General features: G+C 42.4%; 1 protein-coding gene across 2 annotated transcripts in view; it reads right to left on the reverse strand.

Annotated features, from left to right (window-relative positions):
- Positions 1 to 789: 789 nt before the first annotated feature.
- Positions 790 to 12,533, reverse strand: part of LOC124804827 — a 56,253-nt gene continuing 44,509 nt past the window's right edge. For both annotated transcript variants that reach the window (XM_047265171.1, XM_047265173.1), the window contains exon 4: positions 790 to 4,921. In XM_047265171.1, coding sequence (XP_047121127.1) covers positions 4,555 to 4,921 — 367 coding nt within the window. In that variant the 3' untranslated portion in view covers positions 790 to 4,554. The remainder of the gene's footprint in view (positions 4,922 to 12,533) is intronic.

Here is a 12,533-nt window from a genome sequence, read left to right on the forward strand (position 1 = left end):
AAATAGCTCACAAAGTAAAGGAGACACCATTTGTATACAAGGACTTCAGCACTTCAACACACATATTTGTAAGAGCTGACAGAGTTAAAAAGTCATTAAAACCTCCACACGAAGGCCCATACGAAATTGTGGAAAGAACACCAAATTTTTTGGACTTAAAATTAAAGACCAAGTAAAAAACATTTACATTGAGCGATTGAAACCTGCATATTTGCTGAACGAAGACTTCAGATTGCCAGAAGATACTCCAGTTTCACCACCACCCCAGGACAAATAGCCTGAAGATAAAAAAACCACGAACATGAAGGCTGGGTCGCATAATTAGATTTCCCGCAGCACTAGTGGATGTGGTACAGTGAATTGTGACTGTCTTACTGAGAAGGGGGTGATGTGGGAGCAGGTTTCTCTTCCATATGGTGTTTTGGTGTGTTAGTGAGTGTTTCGACATCGATAAGGTCGGCTTCAGAGCTGTATGATCTGTGATATCACAAGAGACAAAAGAAGATTGTACTGTTTTTGAGAGTTGTAAAATCTATAGTTGCCTAAGCAACATGCCAATTCATGTCTTATAAAATGTTATAATAAAGAAGTTTTAAGTTCTTATTTGTGCATGTGTTTACCTGAGTTACATACCAACGACAAGTGCAGTGATCATAATGTCTCTACATGTTTCAAGCTGTATCATACTGTACTCCTCTGAGGACACTAAATTGTACTTTCTTCTTATGATTTGTTCAAGTGTTCGTGATTTAAATTGGCTAGAAAATAAATCTAAAGAGAAAGATCAGATGATTGATTATGTATTTTAATACAAGAATTTTTTTCAATTTTTTTTCTGCAGTAATTACAGCTAAAATGAAGTTACATCTGTGCATTCAGTTTCAACACTAGTAACATGTACATATGCATGCATATGCATGCATACACCCACACACAAAGAGAAACAGATTTTAACAATGTAGATAAGACAGATTGCTACTTAACATAAAGTATTACCTCACACTAAGTTGCAGACAGGCACAATTGAAAGACACTTACCCATAACCTTTCGGCCATTGCCTTTAGCAGAAAAAGAGAAACACACACAGTTCATTTATGCAAGCAAGTACACCCGATGGACACACGAGTGCGAACTCCAGCAGCTTAGCCCGAACTGCTGGAGTTGGCGGTCACGTGAGTGTGAGGTGTGCTTACTTGTGTGAATCAATGGTGCGTGTTTCTCTTTTTTCAACAAAGGCTGTGGCTAAGAGCTTATGTTTTAAGTCTCTTAATTGTGCCCATTTGCAACTCAGAGTGTTATCTTTATGGTAAGTATGGTAAGTACCATATACTGTTGATATTGCTATCTGGAGTTTCATTTTTAGGAACAGATTTTAGCCACTCCACAGGTACTGGCAACTGCCTACAAGATCAGCATCTTAAGTGCTAAAGATGTATGATTAAGGTAGTTGAGTAACGAAACACAAACAAATTGACACACTCTCAAAAAGTCTTCTATTATCAGATAAAGTAGTTTTCATCTTGTCTTACAACAGACATGATCTTCCAAATTATAATCCGGACAGAAAGAAAGCACAACAACAACAACAACAACAACAACAACAACAACAACACTCAAAGAAAGCAGGTTTATTACTGATAAAAACAGTGAAACTGAAGAAAACAAGATTTTTAAAATTTGTGGTATGTGACTACCAACTGTAGGTGTTTTACAGTACAAGAAAAGATACCAGAATTGAAACAAACAAAAAGTTTAAAATGGCTACTGTCCACCAGCAGATGATTGACGGATATCACACACACACACACACACACACACACACACACACACACACACACACACACTTTCTACTACATGACCAATATAACTTGGCAATTTTTTGAGATTGGAGGAATCTGTGGAAGCTGAATGACTTCAGGTCATATGGATTGTTTCTATCTTTTGTCAATGGAACACACTGTAAAACTGCAATAGACATTGTCAATGCAATGTTGATTCCAGTGTGCTTCTTGCCCTGCATGGAAGAAGCATGACTTCACAATCCCACTCACACACCTCTCAACCCACAGCAGCCCAATTGCTGGGTGACAACTGTGTGCTTGCAGTAAGATCTGCATGAAAGGGGCCAGGCTATATTGTGCATGTAGTACAAAAAGCAGACACTAGTAACTGAGACACAAAGTAACTACAAATAAAATAATATTGTAAGTATCATCTGAACAGAAAATTTCAAATCTTTCCACACATCCCTTTATGATTCTGTGCAATTTCATATCTTTAAAATATTTATCGCAGCCAGTTAACAAAAAGTATTGGTGTACAAAGGTGAACATACCAAACTGGAAATATAAGTATTTGTCACAATCTGTCTCACAAAAAGTATTTCTGTACAAAGGTGAACATACCACACTGCTAATATAAACTGGTAAGAGCCAAGTAAGTACCTACCAAGCAACGAAAGCTAAGCTAGGATCAAGCTAGTAACATAACATGTCTATAACATGTCTACAGCAACAAACTTCATAACAACAACTTAAATAGGAAACTACAAGCAAACTATTTGATTAGGTAAGCAAAGATTTCATAATCTTAGATTTACCTATATAGGAACAAATCAATAACTCACATGGGTAACAGCCTGACATCATAAAAATAGAGCCAATATTTTTGGTTTAACATACAAATTTTCAACATATGTATAGCCACTATAATGTACTATAGGGAAGCTAGTGATAGACTTCCTCCCAGCCACCACCAGGTTTTAGACACACAGCTAGCTACTCTGTCAGCCGACCACACTGAAAGTGTAGTGATAACATTACAGCCTGTTGATCATCCATTTTATCATTTTGGAGCTGCTCAGGAAAGCTTGTGCCAGCAGCCTTGCCGCAGTGGTAACCCCGGTTCCTGTGAGATCACCAAAGTGAAGTGCTGTTGGGTTTGGCTAGCATTTAGATGAGTCACTGTCCAGGTCTACCAAGCGCTGTTGGCAAGCTGGGTGCACTCAGCCCTTGTAGGGCCAGTTGAGGATTTATTTGATTAACGCAGTGGTCCCAGTCATGAAAACTGACCACAGCCGGGAGAGTGCTGTGCTGACCATGTGACCCTCCGTATCCTCAATCTGGTGACACCTAAGGGCTGAGGTTGACATGGCGGCCAGTGTTTGTTCGATTGTTCAAGAAAGCTCATACAGTAAATAGAATATGGTCAAAGCATGGGACATAACAAAGAAACACATTTTGCAAAGTTTCTTCAAAATTTAACATTCACTTTTGGAGATATCAGTGCTTTTTTAAAATGTGTTTATGGCAATTAAAGAAATTAATCATTCTTCTAAATATGGTAAAACCTTTTCAGATTAAGTACCCTGAAGCTCTCGGTATAGATATTTTGATATATTCTTCATTACAGGAACTCAAAGGGATATGTAGTTTTTGAACTATCTGAAGTTAATAAATCAGCTGAAATAATGTTTCTTACAGGTTCTTTCCACAACCACAGATGACCACGCCACATTTTTAATGAATCATTGTGCTTCTGCCAGAAGATCACAGCTGTACTTTTTGCAGGACTTCCCCAAATATTAAAAATTATATTGCTGTAGTGGAGACCCAAATGGGAAACATTATGACCAATTTTGTTAATTGGATGGATCACATTTTGGTTGGGTTGAAAACGACCATAAGTGAGTTGAAGACATATGTCTGTCTGTCGTCTGCTATGCCAGAGAAAAGTTGTGCCCCTCACTGGCCAGAGGAGAGTTGCAGTGGTATAAGGATTCTGTCACTGCATTAGTCTGAGCACTACCTTCCAAAATGTATTGTGTATGAACTTAGAATTTCTCGCTCTATTTTGGACTCTAAATTTTGTCTAGTAGCTGGAACAATAAACCTTATGAACTGTTTCTTGTGTAATATCAACATGTATTACTGCATGGTAATATCAACGTATATTACTGCATGGTGAGTGGATTCTTTTCACAATAAGAACCTTTATTGAATTTATGATTTCAAGAATTCTCTTTTGGGCAAGTTATTAAATGAACTTTTCTGACAAATTGAAACTACTCCATTAGAATACAGTGTTATTGTGAGTGTGGGCTCTGGATGTCAACAGTGAGGGGAAAATCTTTGGATTATTTCACAAATAATTGTGGTAAAAGACTTGAGCACCATGTATTTTTTGAAGAGTTAGTTTCAGAAAGTATGTAGTGGTTTACACAACGTGTTTTCCTAGTGAATAGTCAGTTCCTACGCCCACTAATTCTGTTTCATAGCTGCAGTGGAAGAGTTATTTTTGAGGGGAAACACCTGAAGGAGCATGCAGATAAGAAGACAGTCAGTCGGTGCTTTCTGCCAGTAATTTTAATTTACAGGCAACAGTCTCGTCCATCTGAACTGCCCTGTAGAGTGGGAGGAGAGGTCAAATTGTCACATAGTCACAGCTAATGATATACTGTGATAGATCCGAGTCGCCTCTGCAGTGCCTAATGATTTAAATTAGTGTAAACAACACACTGAAAAACACTTTAATTCTAAAAAAACTGTAACATTTTAAAATGGCGATTCACGTCCTTTCTGAAGTTTATACATTTTAAACTTTCTCTCCAGTGCATAGAATGTTTCAGAATATCCAGTAGTTTCATTAATATCATTGGCACTTATTGTCTGATCAGGGGCACTTTCAGACACTGTAGATTCATTGTCAACCAGTTTCCTAGGAATGAAATGTTGGTTACTTGATACTACATTGTTATTTCTTGATTGTGCAACAGATACAAATGGTGTGAGGCATTCCTTGTAGCTTAGATTCAGTTCTTCAAAATCCTTCGTTACCTCATCCTCATGAGATACACAACTATCATCAGTGATATTCTTGCTTCCATCACAGGATTCTTCTTCTCCTTCTTCATAAGGTAGTATGAAGAAATGTTAAGGTGTTAACTTGTCAAGAACGATGAAACATGTTACATTAAATGAACAGGAAACTGCACACAAACTGATAAAAACTATCTTTTCATGCAATTACAAGAAAAAAAGAGCGATTCAATGAATCAGTGAAAGTAAGTTTGTACTACATGTACCACAGTACTAAATCATAATTTTTTCTCTGAAACCCAATTTGTTTTGGTCAGAAAAATTTTGCTTTAATATAGTTTGAATACAGTTAACTTCATGACCGTCAGATTGGTGATCAAGGGACTGGAGTGGACTGGAGGGCAGCGGAGCGGAGGCGGGCGGGGGGCAGCGGAGCGGAGGCGAGCGGAGCGGAGGCGAGCGGAGCGGAGGCGAGCGGAGCGGAGGCGAGCGGAGCGGAGGCGAGCGGAGCGGAGGCGAGCGGAGCGGAGGCGAGCGGAGCGGAGGCGAGCGGAGCGGAGGCGAGCGGAGCGGAGGCGAGCGGAGCGGAGGCGAGCGGAGCGGAGGCGAGCGGAGCGGAGGCGAGCGGAGCGGAGGCGAGCGGAGCGGAGGCGAGCGGAGCGGAGGCGAGCGGAGCAGAGGCGAGCGGAGCGGAGGCGAGCGGAGCGGAGGCGAGCGGAGCGGAGGCGAGCGGAGCGGAGGCGAGCGGAGCGGAGGCGAGCGGAGCGGAGGCGAGCGGAGCGGAGGCGAGCGGAGCGGAGGCGAGCGGAGCGGAGGCGAGCGGAGCGGAGGCGAGCGGAGCGGAGGCGAGCGGAGCGGAGGCGAGCGGAGCGGAGGCGAGCGGAGCGGAGGCGAGCGGAGCGGAGGCGAGCGGAGCGGAGGCGAGCGGAGCGGAGGCGAGCGGAGCGGAGGCGAGCGGAGGGCAGCGGAGCGGAGGCGAGCGGAGGGCAGCGGAGCGGAGGCGAGCGGAGGGCAGCGGAGCGGAGGCGAGCGGAGGGCAGCGGAGCGGAGGCGAGCGGAGGGCAGCGGAGCGGAGGCGAGCGGAGGGCAGCGGAGCGGAGGCGAGCGGAGGGCAGCGGAGCGGAGGCGAGCGGAGGGCAGCGGAGCGGAGGCGAGCGGAGGGCAGCGGAGCGGAGGCGAGCAGAGGGCAGTGGAGGCGAGCGGAGGGCAGTGGAGGCGAGCGGAGGGCAGTGGAGGCGAGCGGAGGGCAGTGGAGGCGAGCGGAGGGCAGTGGAGGCGAGCGGAGGGCAGTGGAGGCGAGCGGAGGGCAGTGGAGGCGAGCGGAGGGCAGTGGAGGCGAGCGGAGGGCAGTGGAGGCGAGCGGAGGGCAGTGGAGGCGAGCGGAGGGCAGTGGAGGCGAGCGGAGGGCAGGGGCGAGGGGAGGCAATGAGTTGAGACAAGACAGGATGGGAGGGGACAGTGTTAGCTATGTGCTGAGAGCCACACTGACAACAAGAATCTGCATGAATCTACAGAAAAGGCAACAGATTGAGCAAATGGAACTTGACAAAGAACTGTAACTGGCTGTCACTTCGTGCTAACACTCAACATGCAGAAATGTCAGCCACAAAGTTATTTTAAGTCTACCGTATGTTGAGCTGATCATACTTGTGTGTCCAAAGAGAAAAGGTGGACAATTTGGACAGTACTGAAAGTTTTACAGGAGCATACACTTTCGTATGAAATTGCATGGCACATTGTTATATCATGTTTAGATGTTTGAAGCCAGTTACCTTTGGCATTGGTTTTGACTGTTTCCCTGAGACAATTTGATTGTTGCTGGTTGCACTTTTAAGCCAACTCTTATAAAACATCTACATCGATACTCTGCGAATCACATATAACTGCCTGGCAGAGGGTTCATTGAAGCACCTCCACAATAATACTCTATTATTCCAATCTCGTATTGTGCCCAGAAGAAAATGAACATCTGTATCTATCAGTGCGAGCTCTGATTTCCATTATTTTATTTTGGTGATCGTTTCTTCCTATGTAGGTGGGTGTCAACAAAATATTTCAGCATTCAGAGGATAAAGTTGGTGACTGAAATTTCGTGAGAAGATTTCACCTTTGTTTTAATGATGTCCACCCCAAATTCTGTATCATGTCTGTGACACTCTCTCCCCTATTTTGCAATAATACAAAACGTGCTGCCCTTCTTTGAACTTCCTAGATGCATTCCGTCAGTCCTATCTGGTAAGGATCTCACACCACACAGCACTATTCTAAAAGAGAGTGGACAAGTGTAGTGTAGGTAGTTTCTTTAGTAGATCTGTTACATTTGCTAAATGTCCTGCCATAAAACACAATCTTTGGTTAGCCTTCTCCACAACATTTCTTATGTGTTCCATCCAATTTAAGTTATTCGTAACTGTAATTCCTAGGTATTTAGTTGCACTTACAGCCCATAGTTATGACTGATTTATTGTGTAACTGAAGTTTATAAGATTGCTTTTAGCACTCATGTGGATGACGTCACACTTTCTGTTATTCAGGGTCAATTGGCAATTTTTGCACCATACAGGTATCTTTTTTAAATCATTTTGCAATTCATTTTGATCTTCTGATGACTTAACTAGTCTATAGACGACAGTACCATCTGCGAATAACATGAGATGGCTGCTCACATTGTCTCCTAGATCTGTTTATATAGATGAGGAGCAGCAAAGGGCCTATAACACTACGTAGGGGAATGCCAGAAATCATTTCTGTTTTACTTGACGACTTTCTGTCAATTAATATGAACTGTGACCTCTCGGACAAGAAATCATGAATCCAGTCACAATATCGCATAAGCACGCAATTTCACTACAAACCACTTGTGTGGTACAGTGTCAAAAGCCTTCTGTAAATCTTCAAATATGGAATCAATCTGAAATTCATTGTCAATAGCACTCAACACTTCATGTCAGTAAAGAGCTAGTTGTATTTCATAAGAACAATGTTTTCTAAATCAGTGTTGACTGTGTCAATAGACCCTTTTCTTTGACGTAATTCATAATGTTAGAACACAATATACGTTCCAAAATCCTGCTGCATATCTACGTTAATGATATGGGCTGGCAATTTGGTGGATTAATCCTACTACCTTTCTTGAAAATTGGTGTGACCTGTGTAACTTTCCAGCCTTTAGGTACGGATCTTTCGTCGAGCGAACGATTGTATATGATTGTTAAGTATAGAGCTATTGTACTAGCATACTCTGAAAGGAACCTAACTGGCATACCGTCTGGACTAGAAGACTTGCTTTTGTTAAATGATTTAAGTTTCTTCACTACTCCGAGGGCATCTACTTATATGTTATTCATGTTGGCAGCTGTTCTTGATTCGAATTCTGGAATATTTACTTCATCTTCTTTGGTGAACGAATTTCAGAAGGCTGTGTTTAGTAACTCTGCTTTGGCAGCACTGTCGTCAAAAGTATTTCCATTACTATCGTGCAGAGAAGGCATTGATTGTGTCCTGCAGCTAGCATACTTCGCATACAAGCAGAGCCTTTTTGGATTTTCTGCCAGGTTTCGAGACAAAGTTCCATTTAAATTTGACATGTTTTTTTCCCCATTGTTTCTACAACAGTTCTGACTGGTTTTGTGTACCAAGGAGGGTCAGCTCCGTTGTTTGTTAATTTATTTCATGTAAATCTTTCAACTGCTGCCGATACTATTTCTTTGAATTCATGCCACATCTGTTCTGCACTTACATTGTTAATTTGGTAAGGAGTGGAGATTGTCTTTCAGGAAGGCGTCAAGTGAATTTTTATCTGCTTTTGTGAATAGGTATATTTTTCATTTATTTTTGGAGGAATTGCAGCTTACAATGTTCAATCTCGCTAAGACAACCCTGTGTTCACTAATCCCAGTACCTGTTCTGATGTTCGTTTTAGATCAGGATTATTCGTTGCTAAGAGGTCAAGTGTGTTTTCATAACCATTTACGATTCACATGGGCTCATGTACTAACTGCTTGAAATAATTTTCAGAGAATGAATTTAGCACAATTTCTGGTGATGTTTTATGTGTACCACGGGAATTAAACACACATTTTCGCCAATATAGTGGGGGTAAATTAAAGACATAATGAACTATAACTGTACGAGTTTTGTACTTGTTTGAAATAAAATTCAAGTTTTCTTTGAACCTTTCAGCAACTGCATCATCCGAATTGGGAGATCAGTAAAAGGATCCAATTATTATTTTATTCCAGTTGCAAGAATAACCTCTGCTCATATTTACTCACAGGAACTATCTACTTCAATTTTTCGATAAGCTAAGTTACTTCTAACAACAACAACCATGTCACTGCCAACTGTGTTAAGCCTATCCCTTTAGAACACCATTAGGTTCTTCACAAAAATTTTGGCTGAACTTACCTATGGCTTTAGCCAACTTTCAGTGCCTATAATGATTTGAGCATCAGTGCCTTCTACTAGCACTTGAAGCTCTCGTACCTTCCCAACACAATACCGATGGCTCCTGTATCTACGTTCTTCCTGTGTTCGGCCTGCACCCTTTGTGAGTAAAGCTCTTCTTGATTTTCCCAGAGACCCTCTAACCTAAAAAACCGCCCATTCAATGCAACACAACCCCTGATACCAATGTAGCTGCCTCCTGCATTAGTAGACTCCTGACCTGTTCAGTGGACCCTGAAACCCAACCACCTTATGGCACAAGTCGAGGAATCTGCAGCCTACACCGCCACAGAACCGCCTGAGCCTCTGATTCAGACCCTCCACTCGGCTCTGTACCAAAGGTCCACAATCAGTCCTGTCAGTTATGCTGCAAATGGTGAGCTCTATTTTCAACTCGCAACCAAGACTGGTAGCCTCAACTCGCAATGAAGACTGGTAGCCTTTACCACTTATGTTAGCTACTCAAAACCAGAGAGAATCTCTTCCGATCCAAAGCAACACACATCATTGGTACCGACATGAGTCACCACTTGCAGCTGGCTGCACAATGTGCTCACCATGGCATCCGGAAGGACCCATTCCACGTCTGGAATGACTCCACCCAGTATGCACATGGAGTGCACACTGGCTTCCTTCCCCTTCTTGGCAGCCATGTCCCTAACAGGCCCCATAAAGCGCCTAACATTGGAGCTCCCAACTACCAATAATCCCACCCTCTGTGACTGCCCGGATCTAGCAGGCTAAGAGGTTTCCTCAAACAGGACAAGTGACTCCTTCTGGCTGAGCAGCAGTCTCAGCCACAGACAGCAAATGGAACCAACTTGTCAGACTAACCAGGGAGGGCCTATGTGCAGCCCCCTGGAAGTCTTTCACTGCCTGTCACACCCCAAAGAGACCTCCCACTCGACCATGGGTGAGGGGTCAACCTCAGTGTGAGCAGTAAAGGCTGGCCACCGAGACTATCGGTTGGAGGGCGCGGATGTGCTGAACATCCATTGGATCCTCAAGGCCAGCCCACAACAGTGATGCCATCCACTGCATCTTCAAGCTGTGTAACTAAAGCCATTACAGCCTGAAGCTGAGAGCGAAGTGTCACCAACTCGGCTCACATCCACACACAACGTATCCATATGAAGGACTGTGGAAAACTACACTACCCAGACAAATTGACTATTGACATGTGCTGCAGAACTCTACTGTAGACCCTGACAACAATGCAAGAACTGTGTGCAATAAATTAGATTAATATGCAGAGATTAAAAAACCGAACTAGTGAAGCACTCAAGTGAGACTAAATAATTCGCTCCTTATATGGGACCTGTAACATTTCACAAGATTGGTTTACTTTACGATGCGAACGAAAATGCAATAACTGTACCTCTTAGATATTAAATGAACATGCAGAAACTCAAGACACTAAACTATCAAAGTACACAAATATTATTTAATTTGATACATAAAAAAATCTACCCACCAAGTGGCGGCAGAACACACACATAAAAGACGGTTGTAACTGGCAAGCCTTCAGAGCCAGTGGCTCCTCCATCAGGCAGAGGGGATTGAAGGGGAAGGAAGAGGGGTAAAGGAAAAGGACTGGAGAGGTTTAGGAAAAGGGGTAGATTTCAGGAAAGACTTCCTCCCCCTTCAACCATTCTGCCTGAAGAAGGAGTCACTGGCTACGAAAGCTTGCCAATTACAACCATCTTTCATGTGTGTGTTCTGCCACCGCTTGGTGAGTGGAATTTTTATACATCCAATTAAATAATTTTGTCGATAATTGATTGTATCATTGTTATAAAAGCACACACATGTAATTATACAATTTGTTCCTGTTTAGGAACTCACTCACAAAATCGATTACTTCCCTCTTCCTGCGTCTACCTCTGCCGGCTGGTGCTGCCTGCACATTTCATACTTCACACATAAGTTCTATGGATCGAAGTGTGGAATGTCAGATCCCTTAATCGAGCAGGTAGGTTAGAAAATTTAAAAAGGGAAATGGATAGGTTAAAGTTAGATATAGTAGGAATTAGTGAAATTCACTGGCAGGAGGAACATTCACTGGCAGGCGGAACAAGACTTTTGGTCAGGCGAATACATGGTTATAAATACAAAATCAAATAGGGGTAATGCAGGAGTAGGTTTAATAATGAATAAAAATATAGGAGTGTGGGTAAGCTACTACAAACAGCATAGTGAATGCATTATTGTGGCCAAGATAGACACAAAGCCCACGCCAACTAGCTCTGCAGATGACGAAGAAATTGAAGAAATGTATGATGAAATAAAAGAAATTATTCAGATAGTGAAGGGAGACGAAAATTTAATAGTCATGGGTGACTGGAATTCGGTAGTAGGAAAAGGGAGAGAAGGAAACGTAGTAGGTGAATATGGGTTGGGGATAAGAAATGAAAGAGGAAGCTGCCTGGTGAAATTTTGCACAGAGCACAACTTAATCATAGCTAACACTTGATTCATGAATCATAAAAGAAGATAGTATACATGGAAGAAGCCTGGAGATACTGACAGGCTTCAGATAGATTATATAATGGTAAGACAGAGATTTAGGAACCAGGTTTTAAATTGTAAGGCATTTCCAGGGGCATATGTGGACTCTAACCACAATCTATTGGTTATGAACTGTAGATTAAAACTGAAGAAACTGCAAAAAGGTGGGAATTTAAGGAGATGGGACCTGGATAAACTGACTAAACCAGAGGTTGTACAGAGTTTCAGGGAGAGCATAAGGGAACAATTGACAAGAATGGGGGAAATAAATACAGTAGAAGAAGAATGGGTAGCTTTGAGAGATGAAGTAGTGAAGGCAGCAGAGAATCTAGTAGGTAAAAAGACGAGGGCTAGTACAGATCCTTGGGTAACAGAAGAAATATTGAATTTAATTGATGAAAGGAGAAAATATAACAACGCAGTAAATGAAGGAGGCAAAAAGGAATACAAACGTCTCAAAAATGAGATCGAAAGGAAGTGCAAATGGCTAAGCAGGGATGGCTAGAGGACAAATGTAAGGATGTAGAGGGTTATCTCACTAGGGGTAAGATAGATACTGCCTACGGGAAAATTAAAGAGACTTTTGGAGAAAAGAGAACCACTTGTACGAATATCAAGAGCTCAGATGGAAACCCAGTTCTAAGCAAAGAAGGGAAAGCAGAAAGGTGGAAGGAGTATACAGAGGGTCTATACAAGGGCAATGTACTTGAGGACAATATTATGGAAATGGAAGAGGATGTAGATGAAGATGAAATAGGAGA

Source organism: Schistocerca piceifrons, chromosome 7 (assembly GCF_021461385.2).
Source record: "Schistocerca piceifrons isolate TAMUIC-IGC-003096 chromosome 7, iqSchPice1.1, whole genome shotgun sequence".
Classification (NCBI taxonomy): domain Eukaryota; kingdom Metazoa; phylum Arthropoda; class Insecta; order Orthoptera; family Acrididae; genus Schistocerca; species Schistocerca piceifrons.